Source organism: Lutra lutra, chromosome 3, assembly GCF_902655055.1.
Source record: "Lutra lutra chromosome 3, mLutLut1.2, whole genome shotgun sequence".
NCBI classification, from domain to species: domain Eukaryota; kingdom Metazoa; phylum Chordata; class Mammalia; order Carnivora; family Mustelidae; genus Lutra; species Lutra lutra.
Genome location: NC_062280.1, coordinates 123332423 through 123356591, shown reverse-complemented (window position 1 = coordinate 123356591; position 24169 = coordinate 123332423). Strand labels below are relative to the sequence as shown.

The 24169-nt window shown below is 46.0% G+C and overlaps 1 protein-coding gene across 1 annotated transcript; it reads left to right on the top strand.

The window, feature by feature from the left end:
• The first annotated feature begins 6383 nt into the window (after window positions 1–6383).
• SHISA2 (shisa family member 2) lies at window positions 6384–13644 on the top strand. Its single transcript, XM_047722950.1, has 2 exons — window positions 6384–7712; window positions 11396–13644. The coding sequence occupies exons 1-2, from the start codon at window positions 7379–7381 to the stop codon at window positions 11947–11949; spliced, it is 888 nt and encodes a 295-aa protein (XP_047578906.1). The 5' UTR covers window positions 6384–7378; the 3' UTR covers window positions 11950–13644.
• Window positions 13645–24169: the final 10525 nt, after the last annotated feature.

The following is a 24169-nucleotide window of genomic DNA, read 5'->3' as shown; positions in this document are numbered from 1 at the left end:
CCTTTTTTTAGCTTATTAATAACACATTCATTAAAGGAGACACTATAACAATATCAAAGAATTTAGCACAATACCTGTGGCACATACCAGACGCTCAATAAACAGTAGTTATTAACTGATTGGGCTTCAGTCTTGGAGCTGTTTAAGCATATTTCCTAACATGAAAACATTTGAGAAAAAAACAAACAAACAAACAAAAAACCCTTTCCTTTTAATTAAGTAATGAACACTAGTAACCTGGAGACCCTCCAGATAACTGTTACATTGTATAAGAACTTTGTAGAAGAACATTGTATAAGAACTTACCATATCAAGCAAGAAGTATCTGAATGTGATAAAACTGTGAAGTGGCCTGAAATACTTAACAAGTCTTAGGATGTTATCAGGACGCTAGCATTTTTAGGAGATGGAACTCATTACACATTTTTCTGCTCATTTGAATACTGCACAGTGCAGACGTTCTTTCTTTATTCTTTCAGTGGAGACATTTTGAGGAAATGCAGATGTGAGGCACTACCCAAGGACTTTTAAACAAATAGGAAGTTTAATTCAATTGTTTCCTGAGAGATTGACTTCTTGCAAAAGCCAAAGAAAATCTCTTACTAATCCAAAAGGTACAAAAAGAAGGTTGAAACCATAAAATGAGGGAGGGCTTGGTTTAGAAAAGTTAAAGTCTTTGGACAGGGGTAATTACTGGGAGGCTGCGCTGTGAATTCCATCATTCTGCTTCTGCTAAAATAGCAGCACAATGGTCCTTTTATCTTTTTATGTTTTTACCAGGAGACTGATGAGGGAGCTTTGATGAAGGAGATTCCTATTTACATCAAATCTGAACACCCAGGATAAATGGACATTTTTTTCCCTATGACCAGGTCGTAAAAACGATGATCTTAATAATATGAAATCCCAAGGAACCTGTCTTCTGAATTATTTTCATAAATAATAAGATTATTTATTATTTATATATATAAATATATATGTATATATCATTTATTCCTTGAATCTAGTTTCTTAGCCTGGATGTGAAACAATATAATTCCTTACTACATACTGAGATTAGACATTTCCCTACCCTCTCTTGCTCTTCGGGGAGGAGCCCCACCCTACCCAGAAATTCCTCTTAGTTGTGAGAATCCCTCCAGATTGTCCCCTTCCAAACTCATTCTTCTGGTGCCCACAAGGCTGGTGCAGTTTCCTTGAGGCACCTCTAGCTCTCAGTGGTGCCACCTCCTATGCTGAGGACAGAAGTGATATCCCTAGTGCCCGCAGAAGGTGCTGGCAATGACACTGCCCGGACCAAACCAGGCACTGATGGTAAAGCCAAGACCACCGATGGGGGCACAATGGAGCTTCTCTGGCCATGGGCGAAAGCTGCTGGCACAACTGGGTGCATGGCTTACATGTTGATTTTCACATGGTGACATCTAGAAAGAACCTGTTCCTTTCTTGTATCCTCTCTCATTGCAAAACATCTCTCACCTTCAGTCTCCAAGGAAGGTCTGTGCAGGTGGGGCAGGGGGAGGCTCTAGCTAGGAATGCCCTCCCTCTGAACTCACTCACCATCCGAGGATTTCTCCCAAGCACCAGTTTTTTTTTTTTTTAGTCTAATCTCACCAGGTATTTTATATCCACGCTTTGATACTCAGAATGGCTTTAAAATTTAGATACGTTTCATTGTTTGTTTGTTTGTTTTTAAGATTTTATTTATGTATTTATTTGTTAGAGTGAGAGAGAGCGCGCTCAGGCAGGCAGAGTGACAGGCAGAGGCAGAGGGAGAAGCAGACTCCCCCACGGAGCAAGGAGCCCGATGCATGGGCCTCAATCCGGAGATCATGACCTGAGCCAAAGGCAGTTGCTCGACCAGCTGAGCCACCCTGGCACCCCATGCCAAGCTGTTTTGTACAGTGGTTGCACCATTTTATATTTCCACTAGCAATATGCAAGGGTTCCCATATCTCCATATCCTCACCAATTCTTATTATTTTCTTCTTATTATTATTTTTATTATTGCCTTCCTAACAGGTGTGACACAGTATCTCATTATGATTTTAATGTGCATTTCCCTAATGACTAACGATGTTGGGTATCCCTTTATATGTTCGTTGGTTGTTGGAGAAATGTCTATTCAAACCCTTTGCCTGTTTTTTAATTGGATGGTTTGTCTTTTTGTTGTTGATTTGTATATGGACTCTGGATACTATGTGAACCAGTTATGTTATGTGACTCGCAGATATTTGCTGTGCACTTTTAATGCCAGGTTGATTTTGTTTATGCCACCCTTCTAGATATTCCAGCTTTCCTGCAAGAAGTCCTGGCTGGCTTGTAACTCTATATTACCAAAAAGAAAGTAGAACAATAGTAAACATCAAGATCGACATTAAAAAATGGTTCATTAAAACTGTGGAGTTAGGGGTGAGGGTGGGGGAGGGAGAGAAGTGTGTCAAATGTTTAAGGTCAATGTGAGATGAGAAAAAAGTTTTTTAAGATTTATTTATTTATTTATTTGAGAGAGAGAGAGAGAGAGAGTGTGCATGCACGAGCAGGGGTGGGGGCAGAGAGAGAAAGAGAGAGAGAGAGGGAAAGAAGCTGACTCATCACTAAGCCTGGAGCCCCAGTGCAGGACAGGAGGCGGGGCTCAATCTCACAATCCTGAGATCATGACCTGAGCCAAAATTAAGAGTCTGTCACTTAACTGACTGAGCCATCCACGCGCCTCAAGGAAAAAAAAAAAGAATTTAAAAGACGGAAATTACTTTGCTAAAAGTCAGTATATTAATTACAAGGGAAAAAAATAGGAGGATGAAAGATGAGAAATTTAAAAGCAACAAGAAAGTTATTTTTTTTCAAAATTTTATGACCATTTTTATTTTCAGATGAGGTTAGGTAACCACGAGGCAAAATTAAAAGAAATGTAAATTAGCATATTTGTTTGGGTTTGAGGTCTCATTTGTTAACACAAACACTTTAACTTAAAAGAACTTCTGGCCAACCAAATGTGAATTTTCAATACTACTCCTATTTATAAAAGAGGAAGGAAAAAAAAAAATGAATGAACCCAGTGAAAGCCATTCTTCCTAAACAGACTGCTGACTGGCGTACAGATGGTAAGAGCCTTCTGCTCTTACTGAAGCTTGCAGAACAACACTGGAGATCTTGCCTCGTTTAGAACTGCCAGCCAAATGAAATATGATTACCTCCATATGATTTGTGACAACTCCAGTTAGTAAAGGTATAAGTAATCATTGCTTTAGTTAGAGGACCTTCTACTTGTACTTTTGAAGCTATGTCAGCAGTTTGCATTTAAATCAATTGCATTTTATTCATAGTCACAGGCAGATTGAAAGACAAAATTACCTGAAAATGTACGTTCGCAGTGAATGTCTATAGAATTAAGCTTTTTGAAAGGGAAGAGGGCACTCTTTCATATGTGTTTAAATATGTTTTGGCAGATTGCCTGACATTTAGTTTGGATTATAATAAACTATTATTACTACTACCTGTATGTTATGATTTCTAGTTACAGTTTCTCAGAAGCGACTAGTAAAATTAGTTTAGGCTGTCTGTTAAGGACAGTGAGGAAATTTCTTTTTATTTCTTATGGAAGGAACAAGACCAACTTAATATCTCCCAGTAGTACCTCCTATAGAGAAGCTCAATAAGTATTTGGCATCTTATTTTATAAAATTTAATATGACATACTAGAGACAGAAATTAAAAGTAAAAACAAGCCAGAGGAGCACAGAGTGATTTAAAGGATCTGAGCCTTGAGGACAATCAACCACAATAGGAAGTAACTATGAAACAGACCCATCCTTAATTTTTTTTTAAAGATTTCCCTTATTTATTTGAGAGAGAGAGAGAGAGCAATAGAGCATGAATGGGTGGGGGAGGAGAAGAGCGGGAGGGAGAGGGAGTGGGAAAAATTATCACAAGCAGACTCCTAGCGGAGCACGGAGCCCAACATAGGGCTCCATCTCGTGACTGTGAGATCAGGACCCTGAGATCACCACCTGAGCTAAAACCAAGAGCTGGTTTCACTCAACCAACGCAGCCACCCAGGGGCCCAGGCCATTCCTTAGTTTTCAAGGAACAAAGGAACACAACAATAAAGAAGACCACGAATTCATTCATAAGTCTGCACTTCCAAGTTTACTAACAGTGACTAAACTGTGATCTGTTTGGGAAAAACGTATTGTGTTGGAACTGTGGCACTACTGGGTCCACCCAATTAATTCCAATATGAAAATGCTCAATGTTGCTTTCTTCATAAAGAAAGAGTAGTCAGTGTTTTAAAGAAGAGGATAATAGGATAGTGGAAGAAGAGTATGGTATAGGTACTGTCTGGAGAAATGTATAATTATTTTTCATTCACTTTTTTTTCCAAAGGGGGGAAGAAAAATCAGGTATTAACCCTCTAGACAGCACCCTAATGAATGTATGGTGCCATAGGATAATAATGATACCTAACCATCTGGTGATTGGCGTGGAGTTCACAGTTAACCCCGGGCTGATGGCAGTGGAGATTGTGGGGACCGGCAGTACGGTGGAGTGGGCCAGAATTTGGTGTAGTCCAGGCAACCAGATAATTTCTATCTGCATGGATTGGGCAAATTATTCTCACTAGTAAACTGAGTATAGTGTCTCTGTCTTCTTCATAGGGTTGTTGCGAGGATTCCATGAGGCTATGCCTGTAAACCTGAGCAGAGGGCTGGGTACAGAATAAGCCTTCAGTGAACGTAGCTAATAGGATCTTTTAAGAAAATGACTTAACCTGAAATAAATGGGTCTTCCCTCACTTTCTTCTGGTCTAATTTAATGCCATTCTTCTGATGATTTTTCTGGCCTCCCTACCCTCCTCACCCCCAGGTTATGTGCTTAAACTGACTCAGTACACCACCAGTCACAGCTTTTATCAGACTTATATCATCTTTGTTTATTCAACTCTCTGTCTCTCTGTCCAATTTGCTTTGCCCCAGAGACCTTGAGCTCCCTTTGAAGGGGATGTCCGTGATTCTCCATGAATCTGGATTCTCCATGAATCCCTAGTACCCAACAGAGAGCAGTATACTTACTGTAAGACTGTAATATGTGTTTGTTGAATGAATAATTTGACATTGAAATCTTGTTAACATATTGGGTTAAGAAAATTTGTGGCCGGTGTATTTAAAATTCATAATTTTATGAAGCTGAAAATAACCTCCCAAGATCCATGAAATTAAACGTAATTCTTGGAGAGAGCTTATTGAAAAGAATGAGGTGTTCTTAAAAAAAAAAAAAAAAAGAAGAATGAGGTGTTCTTTTGGGGTAGAGAAAAGGGTAGGTTTTTTTCCTTTGATTTCATTTTGTTGGGCTGAGTGGAAGAGTATCAACCACGTCTGAGTCTGTGCATTTCCCAGGCATACACAAGTTTCTAGTGGTTGTTTGAACAGCAGTGTCTTTGCCGTGAATGCAATAGCCTTGTGTTCTACAGTCGAGGACTTGGAAGGGACTTCAGCGGTTATCACATCCCAGGTTCCACCTCGAAGAGGAGGAAACCGAGGCCAACAAAATACAGTACTTCTTTACTGGTAGGGCTGGGCCGAGATATCAGGTCCACTGACTTCCAGACCGTGTCGGAAGGGTCACTAGTTCTTTTAAAAATAATCACTGCTGCTTTAATAGCATCAGCACCTGTTGTTTTAGCTTCCGCAAGGGAGAAGCTATTAATTTCTCCTTCATCAAAGCCGCGTTTCGGGTCTGTCTGAACCTTGTTTTCTTCCTCACTGCAGCTGTCTGCACCCGTAAGGCCAAATGTTGAACGGAGGCACCTTTCTGCTTAAACCCAGTAAACCGCCACGGCCAAATATGGAAAGAGAAAATTCGACACAGATCATCTAGACAGTGGCCAAATTTATAATGTTTTTCCTGAAGTCTCTCTGTTCCACCTGGCGGAAGCCCGGACACAGCCCACCAGACGCAGGCCCAGGCGTGCGAACCCTTCCACAAGCATTCACGTTTGTGGTCTGTGACCAGCCGTGGCCAGGGCACGAGCTGGTGGAAGCTGAGAGAGACAGTTAATCTGAGTGGCAATTTCACGGGCTGTAAAACGGGAAGGAATTATAATCCTTCCTTGGGGAAGTTTTGACAATCAAATCGAACGCCGAGGATCTCCTATAAGCCAGCTTAGTTTGCTTTTATAACCATGATCGCCGTTCTTGCGTTAGGAAGGCCCAGATCGTCTGACTTGTTTTCTCCCGCGCCCATGCCAGCCCGCGGCCCGCGGCCCCACGGGCGTCGGAAGGTGAAGGGCTCCCGGCGTCTCCGGGCGTCCCTGGGAGGAGGGAAGCCCGCGCAGCGCGCATGCGCGTCCCGGGAGCCGCCGGCCCCTAATAAGAGTGCCGCGCGGCGCCACGGCGAGCCCAGTCGGAGCTGGCTCGGTGCCGGGCGCCGGGACTGTTCGCGCTCGGCTTCCTCCGCAGCCCCCGAGGACTGAAACTTCCGTGGGTGGCTCCCATCGGTGCGCTCCTCCCGAGGGAAGCGGCGGCCAAGGAGAGAGGGAGAGCCGGTCGGAGGCTGCCCGGCGCCCGTGGGAGCGAGCTGCAGCCGGAGAGGCGGAGTAGGGAAGCGGGGGGCGAGCCGCCTGCCTGGACCCGCGCCCAGCAGCAGCCGCGGCCGCCGCCAGCCAGCCAGGCTCCCCGGACGGCGGCGGGGGCGCGCCGGACCGTCGCTCGCGTCCCGGACGGCGGCGTGCGTTGGGAGGATTGGCCGTCAGCCCCGCGCAGGGCAGCGCTGCCCGGGCGGCGCGGCCGGAGCCATGCGGACCGAGTTCGGAGCTGGGGAGGCTGAGCACGGCCGGCCGCTGTACTTGCTGCCGGGAGTCCTGAGCTCGCTGCCCGCCTTCTCGGCCCCTTCTCGCCGCCCGAAAGGGGAATAAAGGAGGGGAGACTCTCCCCGACTCGTGCTTGGGACGCCGAGGCTTAAAGTCCGCGGCCGCGACCTGGCTTCAGGTCGGCAACGGGAGTGAGCGTCCCCTCGGGGATGCGCGGGGAGGATCCCGTCGCGGCTGAAGCCTCCGGGGGCTGCGGGACGGCAGCTCCGCGGCCCCTCTGACTGCGCCCAGAGAGTTCTATCAGCGAGTGCCCGCTCTCCAGACAGCCCCACGAGGGACCGGGCCGCCCGGCCGAGGGAGGGATGGCTTAGGACCCCTGCCCCGGCAGCCCGGCGTCGTCAGCTCCTGGACGTCGCGGCAGAGGGCGGCTTGCAGAGCGCCGCGGAAGGGACCCTCGGGCGTCCAAGTCCCGGCCTCCGCACCCCTGGGAGCCGGGTGGCCGCGACCGCGACTTCCCGGAGACCTCTCTGCGCCCCCTGGAGCCGCGCCGCCCGCGCCCAGGGTGGTGCCATGTGGGGCGGACGCCGCTCGCCCGCCGCCTCCCCTCGGAACGCCGCTTCGCTCCTGCAGCTGCTGCTGGCCGCGCTGCTGGCGGCGGGGGCGCGGGCCAGCGGCGAGTACTGCCACGGCTGGCTGGACGCGCAGGGCGTCTGGCGCATCGGCTTCCAGTGCCCCGAGCGCTTCGACGGCGGCGACGCCACCATCTGCTGCGGCAGCTGCGCGTTGCGCTACTGCTGCTCCAGCGCCGAGGCGCGCCTGGACCAGGGCGGCTGCGACAACGACCGCCAGCAGGGCGCCGGCGAGCCCGGCCGGGCGGACAAAGACGGCCCAGACGGCTCGGCAGGTAGGGCAGGCGGGTCCGGGCGCGAGAGGGGAGGAAGGTTAGCTTTGCCGGGGCGTGACGGGAAAGGAATCAGGAGCACGGGAATTTCGGAAAAGGTCTTGGACCAGGAGGTGGTGTCTGCATCCTGGCCCAGCTGTTAACTCGTGCGAAGTGGAGCACCATTTCACGCCCCGAGCCTCAGTCTCCCCATCTGTCACCTGAAGAGTGGGTTGGCTTGGATTTTACGAAGAAAACCACATACGTAAGGCAGTGTGGGGTGCAGACAGCGCCGCGTTCCTCTTGGCCAGGGACCTTTTTCTCCTCCCACACCTCCTGTCTCTGCGGGTCTAACTTGTAATAACGGCGAATGTCTTGATGGTACCCCGGAAAGCCGTGAGGGCGCGACCCCAGCCAGAGGGTGTTCTGGGGGGCGCTTCCATCCATAAAGGCTCCCCAGAAGGCAGGCACCTCCTCAGGGCCTTCCTGTGGGTAATGTATTCTGCCAAACCCCGGGCATTCTCATCCTCTGATCACTGGGCTGCAAGCCTCTCCGGTTTCTGGACAGTTCTCCTGACCACGTCAGACTTAGTAGGTGTGACATTAGAGCCGTGTCCAAGCTTGCTCTTTGCGGCTTTGATTTTTTAAAATTATTTATTTTTTCAAGTTGCCAAAGCCAGAGCTGGAAACATAAACAAATCCAGGAACGAATTTGATAGGTTCCACTTCCTCCATTCTTCAGAAACCTCACAGATGGCCTCCCTTGAGGGTCTACCCCAATATGTGGATGGGAGGGAGGATTTAGCACCTGGCTAAATGGCAAACAGGTCAGGGAATGGACGTCTCCTCCTTCTGCAGCTGGTTATGTGAAGGAGAGGATTTTTACCAGCACCCTAAGCCAGGGTTTAAGCTACCTGAGCTTTGGCACTGAGTTTCCAGAACTGTCTCCGGGGCCTGATAAGCTGCAGTTCTCTTCAGTGCTGTTACCTTTGCAGGCTGGCATTTGATGGGCAAGCTACTCCTACTGTTCCGCTGCCTTGAATCTGAAGAATGGAGAACTGAGGGTAATAATTCCAGAAAAGCTGCTGTCTTCATCCTCCAGCTCATGGTTGCAGGGGTATATGGTGGTTGACGAGAGCCTTGAGAAATGAGCCAAAGGCAGAACCCTACCTTGATGTATCTAAGTTGGTCTCATTAGTGGTCTCTCAATAGTTGGGTTGATTTTGGACAAATCAGGAGATGGCCGACTTCTCGTGAGTCTGTGTGTTGTGTGTGGGTGCCTTCTTCACTCTACTTTGAAACCTTTTTTCCTAAAAATTCTGTTCCTCTCACTTCTCCAGTCAAGAAGGACCACATGCCTAATCAGCCAGTGAAGAGAATTTACGGGAGCACAGAAGGTCATTAATCCTCCCAATTAAAAATCCTGGAAGAACAGTTCTTTCTGCCCAAAACTCATTCTGTGGACTTACCCTGCTTCCAGCTAGTTTAGTTTCTGCTATAATGCTTGGAGTGTTTTTTCTTTTTTTTTTCTTTTTTTTAACCTTTATTTGTTTACATCCTAATAACCTATTTAGGGCTGGTATCTTAATTTCGAGAATGAAATATTTATCACCTGCACCCACTGCTCCAGTGCATTATTACTAGCCTGTGATTAGAACAGTCCCATTATCTGAAGACCCACTAGGCTCTGTGGGCTCTGGAGCAAGTGTTCCCATCTGCGAAAGGGGTATCCCATAAATACAGTATTTCTTCTTCAGCACTGAAGGTTTAGGAAATCTTCAGATGTCAGCCTTTGATGAAATGCCCTATAAAGTATGTCTTACTTCACAAGGCATGATCTTTCAGGTCTCCATGTGGCACTGTATTCTAGAAACTGCCGTCGGGAGTATCAGAGCTGTGGAAAGGAGCATAATTAGAAAGGCCGCTGCTCTAGCAGACAGACCAAGGGTTTTTCACGAATTTGACCCCAGAGGTGCAGGAGAACTGGGCTTTTTCCCCAAGTGCCACCCTGTATCACTGCGCTGGCCCTGGGCTTGACCAGAACTGGGGAGCCCTAGTTCCCATCCTTCTGTATTTTCCAATCAAACAGTCAAGGCAATGGGCAGGAGCATATCAAAGAACTGGTTCTTGGTGACACAGGGTGGAAGTCCACAGAAGTGGCTCCGAATCATTCTGCAGCCTCCTCTCTCCCCATTCTCTGCCCCCATCAGCCAGTGTGTCTAGCTTCCAAAAGCCCTAGTGTGCCATCCCCATGGCTTCCAGAAGCTTGTTTTCAGTAATGTGTAAAAATGGAACTCACTATCAACTAGAGGAAAGTTGTTATTTTCATGTTATTTCCTGTAACTTTCATGTTATTTTTCAGAATACACCTCACTTGTTAAAGATGATGCTCCACTGCTTTCTGGTCTACAGGCTTTATAGTTCTGCCCACAGAGCCCAGTGTTAAGTTCAGGTGTAACTGCTGCACCCCAGGCACCCTGGGTCTGCCTGGGGCCTTCTTGAGCACAGCTCTTCTTCCTGGGTCTGGTTGCACCCAACATTTATTCTTGGTACCTTGCTTCATGCTCACCTGCGGCCTGGAATAGCTTCTCTCTACATAAGTCACTTCACCTTTCCACCATCTGGCGCACACGGTGGGCCCAAGGTCCAGTGCTCAGCTAGGCAAGTGAGAGTAGAGGTGTTTTGGGGTTTTTGTTATTGTTTTGTTTTGGTTTTTACCCTTCTTTGACCTTTGTGTCTTACATGACAGATTTGAAAATGGTCATGGCTAGATTTAAATTTTTTACTTATTTATTTTTAAAGATTTTAGCTATTTGAGAGTGAGAAAAAGAGCACAAGCGGGGGGCAGGAAGGGCAGAGGGAGAAGCAGACTCTGCAGAGTAGGGAGCCCCACCTAGGGCTCAGTTCCAGGACCCTGAGATCATGACCTGAGCCAAAAGCAGATGCTTAACGGACTGAGCCACCCAGGTGCCCCTCAATTTTTTATTTATTTGCCTGTGGAAAAAAAAAAGAACAGCTCTGAAGTGGCAAAGGAGGTTTACAAAGAATATCATTCTGGGTGGGGGGAGGTTCTTTTTTTTTTTTTTTTTTTAAAGATTTTATTTATTTGACAGAAATCACAAGTAGGCAGAGAGGCAGGCAGAGAGAGAGGAGGAAGCAGGCTCCCCGCTGAGCAGAAAGCCCGATGTGGGGTTTGAACCCAGGACCTGGGATCATGACCTGAGCCGAAGGCAGCGGCTTAACCCACTGAGCCACCCAGGCGCCCCTGGGGGGAGGTTCTTAAATAATATAATTCACTTCTATGCAGCCCCTACAACTATCTGTTAGGGCAGTTCAGGCGGTTGAGTTACAATAGGAACCTTAGAAGTCTCAAAACCTTAAATTCGTATTTGTGCTAAATTGGACATTGTTCTCAGTCAGTGTGTTGCAGTTGGCAAGCCTAGCTGTGAATGTTAACCGTTTTGCTTCGGGGGCGTTGATCTGCCCTCCCTGTAGGGTCTTAGCTGCTTTCCAAAGTACCCGATGAAGGACGGTGCGTGTGGTGGGCTGCTGATGAGGGCACAAACCTGCCCAGCAACGGGAGCGCCCGAAACCAGTTCCGTAGCTGTGGGTGTGGCCGCCGCTCATTTATGGATCCCCAGGGCCAGATACCGATGTTCACTGCATTCTGAGAGTAAATCCTCACAATGTGTTTTTTTCTCCTTTAGTCCCCATCTACGTGCCATTCCTCATCGTTGGGTCTGTTTTTGTCGCCTTCATCATCGTGGGGTCACTTGTGGCTGCTTGCTGCTGCAGATGTCTCCGGCCCAAGCAGGAGCCCCAGCAGAGCCGCGCCCCTGGAGGGAACCGCTTGATGGAGACCATCCCCATGATCCCCAGCGGCAGCACTTCGCGAGGGTCCTCCTCCCGCCAGTCCAGCACAGCGGCCAGCTCCAGCTCCAGTGCCAACTCAGGGGCCCGGGCGCCCCCAACAAGGTCCCAGACCAACTGTTGCTTGCCCGAGGGAACCATGAACAACGTGTATGTCAACATGCCCACAAATTTCTCTGTGCTGAACTGTCAGCAGGCCACCCAGATTGTGCCCCATCAAGGGCAGTACCTGCACCCCCCATATGTGGGGTACACGGTGCAGCATGACTCTGTGCCTATGACCCCCGTGCCCCCTTTCCTGGACAGCCTACAGACGGGCTACCGGCAGATCCAGGCCCCCTTCCCGCACACTAACAGTGAACAGAAGATGTACCCAGCTGTGACTGTGTAACTCAGGGTGCCGGCCGGGTCCCTTTACGAGACCGAGGAGCCCAGGGAAGCTGTGGACTTGGAAATGATTCTCTAAGAGGAAGTCCTCTCACCTTGCTGGTGCAGACAGCCCCGTTCTTTTGGATGACTTCATTTGGCCCCCAAGTGTATGAAAACACCTCTTCCCGAATTAGCCTTTCTGCGTACGTTTCATCCCAGTGCATGATCAATTTATGATGGAAAAAAGCATCACTTGGAGATGACTGTGTTGTTGCCCTTGGTTGTGTGACAGATCAAGGCCTTAAGTGCCCTGGAATTATGGCTGTCAGAGGAGTTTTGTAACTGGGTAGACTAAGGGGTTTTATTATATCCTTATTAGTGTTTCTTTTTTGTTTTTTGACAAAGGTCAAACACAGGTCAGAACACCTGTTCCCTCCCCTTGACCTGGGGAAGATTCTTATAAGCATCCAAGTTTCAGGGGAAGACCTAAAGAACAGAACTATGATGAAAGGACAGCCAGTTGGAACTCCCTGAGATTAGTCCTTGATCTCAGTGTTTCCCAGGCACATCTTAATTTCATTGTAAAAAGATATATATATTTTGTCTGTTTTTGTGCTTTTTTGGGGGGTCTATTTTGTGCTTTTTTACCTTGTGTAGAGATCTTATTACAAAGTGATTTTCTACATTAAAAAGAGACCGAAAGAAATTGTATAGTTACTTAACTAATGGCATTACAGAACTCTGGGATTATTTTAAGCTTGGAAGGAGAGGCTGGTGTAGTAATACACCCGTTCATCTCACTCTCGATAGTACCCTCTAATTTGCTGACTTCACAGTGACATCTGAGAAGAAGCAATTAGATGTTTTTATATTGAAATCATAAACTCTCACCTGCTGCTGCTCCGGGTTACTTTGAATTTTACCGTGGTATGGCTTGGCATTCATTCTGTTCGGCTTTTGAATCTCTGTGTCTCCGTAGTACCGTGCGCAGGTAATTACTGTTATAAATGAAGATCAGGATTTCTGCCTAGATCTGATAAAACATTTTCTTGTTTCCCTATAAAAATTCAAAGAAATGCTTTACAAAGATGCTTCATCTGGCTTCTCAGCCATAACCTGAGACTTGGGATGAAATTTAAACCACGAATAGAATTTACTTTGCAAATCATAAGGCTTTTTATACTCTTGTTATCAAAATGGCTTATTTTTCAGGCAGTGGGGACTGTTGAGTCAAGAGAAAAGCTTTTCAAAGAGATATTGCCTTTCTTCCCCCACAAAGTTAGTTTTTGTTTTCCTCTCTCTTTTAGTCCTCAGCAAGCACTGTATTCATTACTAATGATCTGAATTATGAAATTCAAGTGAGTCTGTGTATTGTTTACTTAAAAGAAATAAGTCTAAGTATGTGCAAGCAAATTTCCAACTGCTGGCAAAACTGAAATTTTGCAATTAAAATATTGTAAAGTGTGGTCTTTCACACGTTTATACCTGCAGCTTATTTATCTATCCATCCATCCATCCGTCCGTCCATCCATCCATCCTCTGTCTAGCCTATTCTCTCCCTATCTGTCCTTCCTCTCCCTCTCTCTCATGACTGAATGATGTGAAAGCATTGTTGGTAAGCACTATCAACAGAGATGTGCAGTCAAATCTTTTTAAATAACAAAGGCAGGGGACATCATTTTACTTATTAATAAATATTTTATGGTATGAATTCCAAGGGAGTTGGGTTTTTTCATTTTTTATTTTACTTGGTAACTTTGCAGACGGCTTGTTAAGACTGTTAGCATCATAAAATTGCAAAAAAAGGATAAATATTGTTCTCTAGAATGAAGAGCTTACCTTTAACAGTAATCAATACCTGGGAAGTTTATATGTATATTCTAGGCATGAGTATTATTTTATGTATTCCATGGGAAGTGTTGACAACACAAAAGAGACCGTCTTTTGGGATTATTATATTATGTGGCTAATGCATGTTCCGTCCCTTCTCTTTGAGGGAGGATCCTCGGTTATCTAAAGAAGTAAAATTCCTAGAAATGTGGAGGTGAAAAGGACCTCAGAGATCACTCAGCCTAGAGATTGGCAAACTGCAACTACCCCCCCACCCCGCCCTGAAGGAGCTAGAGAGGAAATACTTTAGGTTTTGCAGGCCACATGGTCTCCACAAACCATGCAACTCTACCAGCCACACAAAAGCTGCCATAGGGGACACATAAAAAACGAGTATTGCCATGTTCCAATGACACCTTGCTGATGGACACCAATGTTTGAATTTCATAAAATTTTCACATGTTACAAAATACGTGGCTTTTTTCCCCGCCCCTCAACAATTTCAAAATGTAAAAACCATTCTGAACTCTTGGGCCATGAAAACCAGGCAGTGGGCCCGATTTGGCTGTTGGTCTTAGCTCAACCATCCCTGATCTAGCCCACCCTTACCTGATGCAGGAGTCCCTCTGTTACATATTCCACAGCCTTTTCTTAAACATGGAAGGACCAGGGAAAGTGCTTGCTTCTCTTTTCTGTATGCTATTAAATTCAATTAAAGCATAAGTACACTTTAATAAATGAGTTCTTCACTTAGTGAGTGCTACCTGGTCTTTCTAAAAGTATAAATAACATCACTGGAGGGACCCTCAGACCTTTTCAATTTTGGTAAAAACTCAAGTTTAGCTGTCAGTGTAAAAGGTCAGACAGCTGGTTTAAGGATACCTTCCTTACTATCATAAAATCAGAATCTGTAAGGTGTGGTTTGTGCCTGTAGGAATATTATAAAGTCAGCTGGGGGTAAAAAAATAAATAAAAATTTAAAAGGAACAGTTACAGATTGGAAAATAGTTTGCTGCTGTACATTTTCTTCTGTATCTAAACTTTTGGTACATGATGGTTCTGGGGATTTCTCTGCCTCTCAGTGTGGGACAGAAAGTCAGACCCTCTGATTGTAAGGAAGAAGAAATTAACCAGCTCTTTTCTGTCCGTTTAAGGGCCCCAGGGAAACTAAGCATCTCCTATCATTCCTGCTGCGGCTAGAAAAGGTACAATTTCACAATAATACCAACATCCAAAGTGGCAAGAAGACCCTTAAGACAAATGCACATGGGTCTGACCTACCTACTCTGCAGTCTTCCCAGTTTCAGGCTAGCGCTCCACTTCTATGTTCCTAGACGCTTGGCTTATATTTCCTATATTAAACTTACCTTGAGCTCGTTTTTCTCCAGACTGCACAGTTTCACGAATTCCATGGCTGATCCTTTCTCCTTGTTTGGGTACATATTCAGGTTTCAGTTACCTTCAGAAGTATCAACTGAAGAAACCATGACCTTTGGAACTAAGCTAGCGAGGAAAGGTAGCGTGGACGTCCGCAAATGGACACAGTGGAGAAAAGTTTCAGTGGTGCTCACATTTGGAGCAGGGAAGGGTTTGGCCCCCTCCCGGTAACAGCACTCACAGGACTCCCTGTCTGCGTCAGAGGCTGTGTTTCCTGCAAATTCACATTTGTCTGCTACCATGCGGACCCAGACCCGTAGTGATTCATTTAAAAGCCATTTAAATGAATGAGCAGCATGCTGGCTTTCCATTGCTTCAGCTTTTCAAATGCTTAAAAGGAATGTTTGTTTCTGTTTAAGGGACCTGAGCATCCAGGCTTCTCCCTAACTCAGCCTGGGCTCCCTCGGTCAGAGCTGCCCCATTAAAATGTGTAATGTGTATTTTCCTACACTGTCCACGGCAGACTTTCTGCTCCAGCTACGTGCTTGGAGAAGGTTGTCGGAATTTGGGGAGAGGGATTATTATGACGGGCAGACAGAGACATCCGACTAACCCTGTCAGTCATTAGGATGGACAAGGAGTGGCCCAGGAACCTGCCTGCTCTCCCGGACTGCTAAGTAAATAATGGATCAGTGGTAATGGCTAAAGGAACTTTCTAGGATTTTAAAACCTATGATCCCTTCCCCATTCGTCTTCTTTCCCTTGCCTCTTGAGCAGGAGACAAATCAAAGCATCTGAAAAAGCTGTATAATCTTGAGTGGAGGAAGCTCAAGGCAGGGAGGAGGACAGTGGCTTTAACAACGGGGTAGGAGGGGCGGTGGGGGGGGGTGCGGGCTCCCAGAGGCCTGCCCAGTTGCGTTCAACTTTTAGAGCCCCTTTCATTTTTAAAAGGAGCAGCCTAAATATTGCACGGAGGAATAAATCATGCATACAAATGAGAACACCATTCCTCACCACTCAACCTTAATCCTCCTTTTCTTTTCCTTCTCAGATGCTAGAGCCTTGAGGACATTTCCACCCTGCTACCCCTCGCCCTTTCTCTCTTGTGTTTTTGTTTTGTTTTGTTTTTTGTTGTTTTTTTTTTTTTTAGGAGCAGGAGATCAGCTATTTTCATTCAGCCTATTCATTCCAAAATACTTATATAGAAAATTTCTTTGCCTTCTGAAATTTTTCTCTTAATTGAAAACATGAATGTCACTGGACTTCAAGTGCTTTGAAGGGGTTGTTGGGGAGAGATGACAAAGAGTTAGAAATTATTAACTCTTTTCCTGAAAATTAAGGATACGCTAGGTAAACATTTTTTAGTGCATGATTTGCATTTGCTTTTCTTTGCCCTCTGTTTTTCCAGAGAGAATCCTTTATCGGCGAGAAATGGGAGAATAAAACCCTAGAGAAACAGTGACTCCTATCCAAGAAGTTCAGTATTTTTGACTGTTAGAACCCCAGCGCTCCATGACAACAGGACTTTGAGATAACTTTACAGTTTTAAGGAGGGAGTTGGCAGTGAGGGTCACTGTGTTTTTCACAGTTACATCTTCAGAATGCCTTCCACATTTATGCCCCAAACTGAAGGAACTAGACTCCAATCAAGAATAAGAAATTTGGGACGCCTGGGTGGCTCAGTTGGTTAAGCAGCTGCCTTCGGCTCAGGTCATGATCCCAGCGTCCTGGGATCGAGTCCCACATCGGGCTCCTTGCTCGTCAGGGAGCCTGCTTCTCCCTCTGCCTCTGCCTGCCATTCTGTCTGCCTGTGCTCGCTCTCTCTCCCTCTCTCTCTCTGACAAATAAATAAATAAAATCTTAAAAAAAGAATAAGAAATTTAAAATTAATGTTTTCAAGAAAGCGCTCTTAAATGAGGGATGATAAAACGGGGGGAAAGTGCATGGTGGCAGCCTTAAGATGGATTTTAAGCAGAAATGTTGCATCTCAGTTTCAACCATCCTGAAGCGTAGGTCGTTTCATGTAGGAAAAATCATAGGCTACACAAGACATTATTTACTCAGTAGACATAATAGCTGTAGAAGACTGATTGCCATCTGTAACATGTATATAAATTACCACATGTGTGTGTATACATACGTGTGCAGAATGATCACAGGAACATTTGAAACAGCAATAACTTATTACATGAGGCTATCTCATCCAAGACTCTGTTCTCAACTCTTGACTGATTTTTTAAAACTGGGGCCGGTTTGCAGCCGTCAGCTCTCCTCACTTCAGCTGTAACTGGTTCTAGAGAACTTCCTCTGGAGTTGGATGGGCCCAAGTTAGAACCCATTTCTACCACTGATGGTGTGGCCTTCAACGTGAACTTTCCTGTCTGAAAGTCAGCATGCCCTCTGGGAAAGGGCATCAGCAACCCTTACCCTCTCCGGTTGGTGTGGAGATAAAGGACATATACCATAGCGCTAGCAGCGTCTGATCGGTATTTATAATATACATATAATTAAATTTCTTTCCAGATACTTTTAACCTGCCTGATACAAAGAAATACATAATTTGTATTGACAAAGTACGTCAAATACAGACAGATAGATCCTTAGAACTACATTAGGAGGTTTTCCTTATTTTTGTTTCAATAACCCATTTCATCTGGGTTAGTCTGTATTTTTAGTGTTTTTAGTTTCCGTAAGACACCTGCACAGGATTGGCTTTCTCTGACCCTCAAACCAGTACCACTCTTTGTGACGCCCTACGGGGCCTGATTTCTCTGCACTGTTACTTTGAAAAGTCACAGGATTTCTCTCCTCCTTCTATTGCCACTAGGTTTGGGTGTACCTACAGAGCCTTTCTAGTCGGCTAGTTAGCCTCTCTCTGAACCAACTGGGGTTCAGTCAGGAACACACACTGAATCACTTTCCACACACAGGAAAGCACACAAATCTTAAATGTAGAGCTCAATAAACCATCATCAAGGTCAAGAGACGGAAAGAATCCTGTTGATAGCTCTCATTAAAGAGAAGCTCTCAGGTGATCTCTCTCACCATAGATTAGCTTTGCCAGGTTTTGAACTTCATACAAATGGGATTACACAATATGTGCTCTTTTGTGTCCAGCTTCTCTCACTCTGTGCTGTGACTGCTGTTGAAGGGAGCTGCCGTTCCTTTTCAGTGCAGAGCTAGTGATGACCTGAGGCAGTTACTACCCCCTAAGGCCAAAGGAACAAAGGGAAAAAGTTGGGGGTGTTGGAATCCAGATGCTTGAAGGAAAGGCCCTGTCAGGCTCAGAGAGGAGCACCTGCTGTCCGGGACCCCACAGGGGGGACACAATATGGTTGGCTCTGGGAATGCCAATTTTTTTTTTTTTTCGAAGCTGGAAACTGGTGCCAGCTGCCGCCAGGGTGAAGGCTGTGTCCGTGGACGCGGACAGGTCTGGGGACAAACAAGACCTTGCCCTTCTACTGTCCCGGCCTCTCAGGCTCCCTCTAACGCCCCCTGTTGGCAGAGCCTAGCATGGCTAGCAGACAAGGGTAAGGGTCTTGGCTGCTCCACCAGAGCACCACGGGCCAGGGTTGGAAGGGTGGGATTAGAAGTCAGTAACTGGCATCTTGCAAGCTGACACTGTGCTGTGTGACCCAAACGGATCTTAGGATTTTCCTCATCTTTCTGACGTGTATGTTGCAAACATATCAATCTACTTACAACACCTGTGTATCAAGTTGGTGACTGAACTGGGAGTACTTCAAATGTCTCATTTCAAGGCAAAAATAAAAATTATATGTCCCATCGCAGTTGGATTTAAAAGAAGTTCTTGGGCAGCTGCATTGATGGGGACTTTGCAGGCATCTTTTTGGAGACCCACTTTAGCACAGTCCTTTGAGGTAAATAAAGCATGGGCTTGGGAGGAGGTGGGAGTTGGTTCGGGTTCCTCTTCCACCTATATAACAAGTGTGTGACAAGCCAAGACCTCTCTCTGAGGTTCAGTTGGTCAAAATGGAATTCACCATCACATCCGCTCGCGGGGCAGTTGTGTGGACTAAGTGATGTAATAGGACAGTGATGGCTACTTCACCTTTCTCCCAACATGGTACTGGTTCTGTAGGCTGCTTTCTAGCAGCTCTGGTTTTATGTAAGTGAGGGGGTTTGGGGCTAAATTTTAAACTATCTTTGAGACCTCACCTAGCCACACTCTTTGTTGATCCTTTGTTGTTCCTCTGTTTGCATGTTTTCCAATAATCCTGAGACTGGGATATGATACGGGAACCAAGAACAGTAGAGACTGGGGAGGGGACTGAGCGGCTCTCTTCTCCTTTCACACACACTGGGTGTGATTCCTCTTTGCTCTCTACAGCACTTGCTGGCACCCTTGTGTCATGCTGCTTGGTACCATGTTGAATCGTGTACATGTCCCCTTGGATGACAAGTTTTTCAAGGATAGAAAACAAGGCTTCAGATCTAAATGACCCCTCGGAGCCTAGCACACTGCCTGTATACAGTGCGCATGTGTGTGCGGGTAACATTGGCAGAGATACAAAATGTATTTGGACGTAAAGATTTTAAGTATTTCAAAAGGAATTTAATAAGAGATGTCCTTAGGCCAAGGCAATGCCACATTTCCTGAAAAGTAGCCTCCAATAAACTTGATGTTATGTGGATTAGCATGCCAATTTTTCTTTGCTTACAAAAATTTTCAAATTGCCATTCAGTTAATGTTGGCTGAGACAGAATAGAACTTTAGGCCTGATTGCTCTGTTCTTAGATCCTTCTCATGAAGACCTCTGTAAAAATGATAGTTGCTGCTTCTGTCTAGATTTTTGTCAAAGGTTGACTATAGGTATTTGGTCCAACAGAACTATGAGAGGTTGGCAAGATTTTGAAATCACTAGAGCCATCTTAAAACAATTTCTCTTGATAACAAATTGGAAGGCTAAGAGTGATCTGTAGTGATCACTGTTATTATTATTTTTTCATTTTCTTCTTTTTTTAACCAGTCCAGTATTTTTAAAATAATTTTTCATTATCTGTTGCTATTTTTTTTTAAAGATTTTATTTATTTATTTGACAGAGAGAGATCACAAGCAGGCAGAGAGGCAGGCAGAGAGAGAGAGAGGAGGAAGCAGGCTCCCCACTGAGCAGAGAGCCCCATGTGGGGCTCGAGCCCAGGACCCTGGGATCATGACCTGAGCTGAAGGCAGAGGCTTTAACCCACTGAGCCACCCAGGCGCCCCCCAGTCCAGTATTCTTGTATCAGTTTTAATTTAAGAGATTTTATACCTAATGAAAGGTGTCTTGGAATAGAAAGACTCAGTTGTTGAAAATCCAAGGTTTGATATTCATTCAGCAATCCTTTACTGAGAAGTATCAGGAACTCACACGATTTAATGACTTCTCTTCTTCACCATGTGGTTACAAGAAAACAATGTGTTTAATGAGCCGTATTTAAGCCCATGTCCATCTCTATGATTAGTAGAAAGTGAGCTACAACTGTGTTAGAACCTCATGGCTAAATTCACTTTGGTACATATGGCTAGTGCTGGTGTTCAATGTATGTTTGTGGCCTTGATTTACCATAGAGTGGAATGCAGAGAGAGGGGTCCCACTTGGACATCATCCACAGGGTGTTTGGTTCCTGAAAGCCATGCGTATCTCTCCACACATTAGGCCTGCAGCAATCATTCCTAGGTTAGCAGCCAAGAACAGGCTCTCCCCAGACCGAATCGGCAGGCACCTGACCTTGGTCTTCCAGCCTCCTTGTTGTTTATAAGCAAAATAAATGTTTAAAGCCACCCAGTCTATGGTATTTTTGCTGTAGTAGGCCCAAACTATGACACTGTCTGTGCTGTAGAACATGGTATCAGATTATATATTCTTCTGTTTATTGTCTGTCTCTCCTACTAGAACATAAGCTCTCAAAGGCCGGGACTTCGGTTCACCGCTACATCTCAACACATCCTCCCTCTATGTTGGAAGACCGCTTGTATTCCAAAGGGCAGTGAGAAAGGGTGTCTGATACCCTCCCTGTTGAAGGTCCCTGGGATGGGCAGAGTTCAAGTTCACTAGCGGGTCTCACTTGACATCAGTCAGGGCAGGACCACACCTGAACTGCACCACCCCGCGCTCTCGCACCAGTGCTGGCTTTGGGGGCAGGGGCCTCGGCCTTTTAGCAGTGAAGGCCCCAGATTCTCAGGCAAACGTCTGGTTGTCTGGACAGGCAGGCTGAGAGAGCCCTGCCACGTTTTCCCTTGAGCGTACACAGTCACCAGGAGTGGGTTTTCTCTTTCTCTTTTTCTTTTAAGAACTGCTTCTAATATAAGAACTTCTAATATAAGAACCTTATACCCTTTCTGTGGCATTGTCCAACCCACTCTGTGAAGTTCTCAAGGTGAAGAAGGAGTTTTCTTCTTTTGTATTCATGTACATTTCTGTCTCCATCTTCTCTCAAAGAGCTGGAGTGTGTGTGCGTGATTGTGCACATGTGCTCTTACGCATACACGGTTTCAAAGGCTTCCTGCATGTGTGACTGAATCTCCCTCACGCACAAGGGCAGGTGGTTTGGGGACACCCTCAGCTCCCAGCTCCTTGGTGCCTCCCATCAGCAGAAACCCCACTGGGGCTCCTCACCGCATCGACAGGAAAGTGGGATTCCTGAAACATTGTCCAGCTGAAGTATGCAAGAAATTCACTTGGAGGTGGTTGCTTTTACAGCTGAGTGAGGGTCTCCCCAAGCCCCACTCTTCCCTCCAAACCCAACTTTAAATGTAATCGTGAGATGAACCCAAAGGCTTTTCCTGCAGCCCTCTTTGTAAGTAATTTGCAGGCAGCTTCTCTTAAGGACACCCAGAAGTGGGGAAAATGACATGGACAGCTTTGTTCATGGCTGAAGGGCTGTTCTACCCATACCCTCCATTCAAGGCCATTTGGAAACCAACAGCGACAACCCTGGGTCCCCCTGCCCCCAGGCCATGGGCAAGGTATTAGGTCAACAGAAGAGCTTTAAATCAAATAAAACTTACTGAAGGCACAATTGCTATTTTGAAAGTCAGGAGAAAATCAGGAACTTTCTTGGCAATTAGAGTATTTCAAATCCTAACACGTTTTCTTTAGAGTAGGGGAGAGAGTACAGATAGCATAAAATGTCAACAACTCTAAGAGCAACAGCTAGGACAGACCCCGCCAGTTCAGGCTCAGGACAAGGCTGTGGCTCTTAGGGTCCTTGTTCAGCTTTCGTTAAACATCCAACGCTCTGCAGTCGAAAGTTAACTACGGCGCAGTTACCAGAAGAGGCAAATCGCTGGAGGTGGAATGTTGGGGGCCCCACCTCGTGAAACGTAAGTCATTTATGTGTGCAGCGTAGTTCAAGTAAATGCAGTCAAATGCTCTACCCCTAGTTCAAGTAAATGAAAACAATGTTCGTGAGCTGAACTGTGTGTGTTTGATTCTTCCAACCTTGATGGGTGAAGGGATTTTATTTTGTCCTCTTTGGGGAGAAAATAAAGTCCAGACCTCATCCATAGTCCCAGTTACAGCAATGGCTCGTCTTTTCAACAATTGCTGGAAGGTTCCCTTGAAAGATGCATCCGTGGAACAGAATGTAGGCAGAGGATCAGAGGCTGGTGTGCGCTCCTGTCATGGGCCCTGCTGCTTTGATACACGTGTCAGTCTCTCACATTCTAGATGTCTTACACAAACACGCTGAAAATAGTGGAACCTGAATGATTTTTCAAAGGAGCCGGAGTCTTTTTCACAGGGAAAACTATACTAAAGAGTATTGCTGCAGGCAGAAATGTAGGGTCTGCAAACTGTCTTCAGGGGCTAATGGCCTCCCAAGGATTCGGGTTTATTCTGGTGAGCACACATGAAGGATGACATAAAAAAAAAAAAAAGTCACGGTAGCAGCAAAGGCAGATTTTGTAGACACAACCAAGAAATGGCAAGGTTTGGAATAGAACACCTTGCTCTTGATTGTGTGAAGTCATTTTCAGTTTTGCATGATTTAAGAAGAATAAGACTGGGCCTATGGAGAGCAGAAAAAAGTCCTTCCCCATTGTGCCCTAAGCTGCAGAGCTCTGCCTTGGAATGAGGCCCAGTCGGCCTCCTGTCCCTGTCTGTGCCTGGGGATGTGGCCACCAAGGTCGTGACCGCCCTAAACTGGCCAAATTTCAGCTGTGATAAGGCTATCTGGGAGCAATCAGAGTCTGCTCAGGGAATCTGTAGTGTATCTGAAGTGGGCCATTAAGAGGTTTTGGGGTTCCAGACGGGGGCCGCTGCAGGGAAGGATCTCTCGCAAGTTCTCTTTCCTTCCTGTCCTCCACCCCCAGAGTCTGTCCTCACTGCACATGGCTAAAGTGTAGAGCTGTCCACACAAAGCCAGGCAAGCAGCTGATACACCGAGCCCGAGGGCTGGTTTCCAGTGAGAAAGGTCCCTACCTTTCTGGAAAGCCATGCTTCCCAGGCTGATATCCTGGCCTTCTAGCTCCTCGTTTACCCCAGGTTCAATGTGGCTTCTGCTGTGCGCCTTGTATGTCCCAGGGAACTTCGGGGCAGTGGATGTTTACTTAAATGTGACTTGCAGTATCTATAGGGAATGGACAGGTGTCCCCTTACTCTCTGTAAAACAACGTAAGGGAAAAGAAACATACCTCCTTCTTTCCTCTTAAGTTCTGTGGCTGGCCTAAGAATTTAACTAACATAAGACAGACTAACAGGCAAAAAGCACACGAGTTTATTTAATATTTTTACATGTATGTGGGAATCTTTAGAAGGAAGATGAAGACCCCAAGAAGCCATTAGGTCCTTTAGGATCTTTTTACACAAAGAAAGATAAATTGGGAATGCGACCGGACAGCTTGGGCTGGGTCAGTAAACTGTGGGACAGTCCTTGGGAAAGATACAGGGGAAACAAATGGAAGGTCAGGGTTATTTCAGTTGGTCTGTTTGTACAGGTCCATTCCAGCATCCACCCCCAGTCTCCAAGGATAAGAACATTCTCTTCCTGGTGCAGGGAGTGTACCTTTCTCCATGGCAATGCTATGACC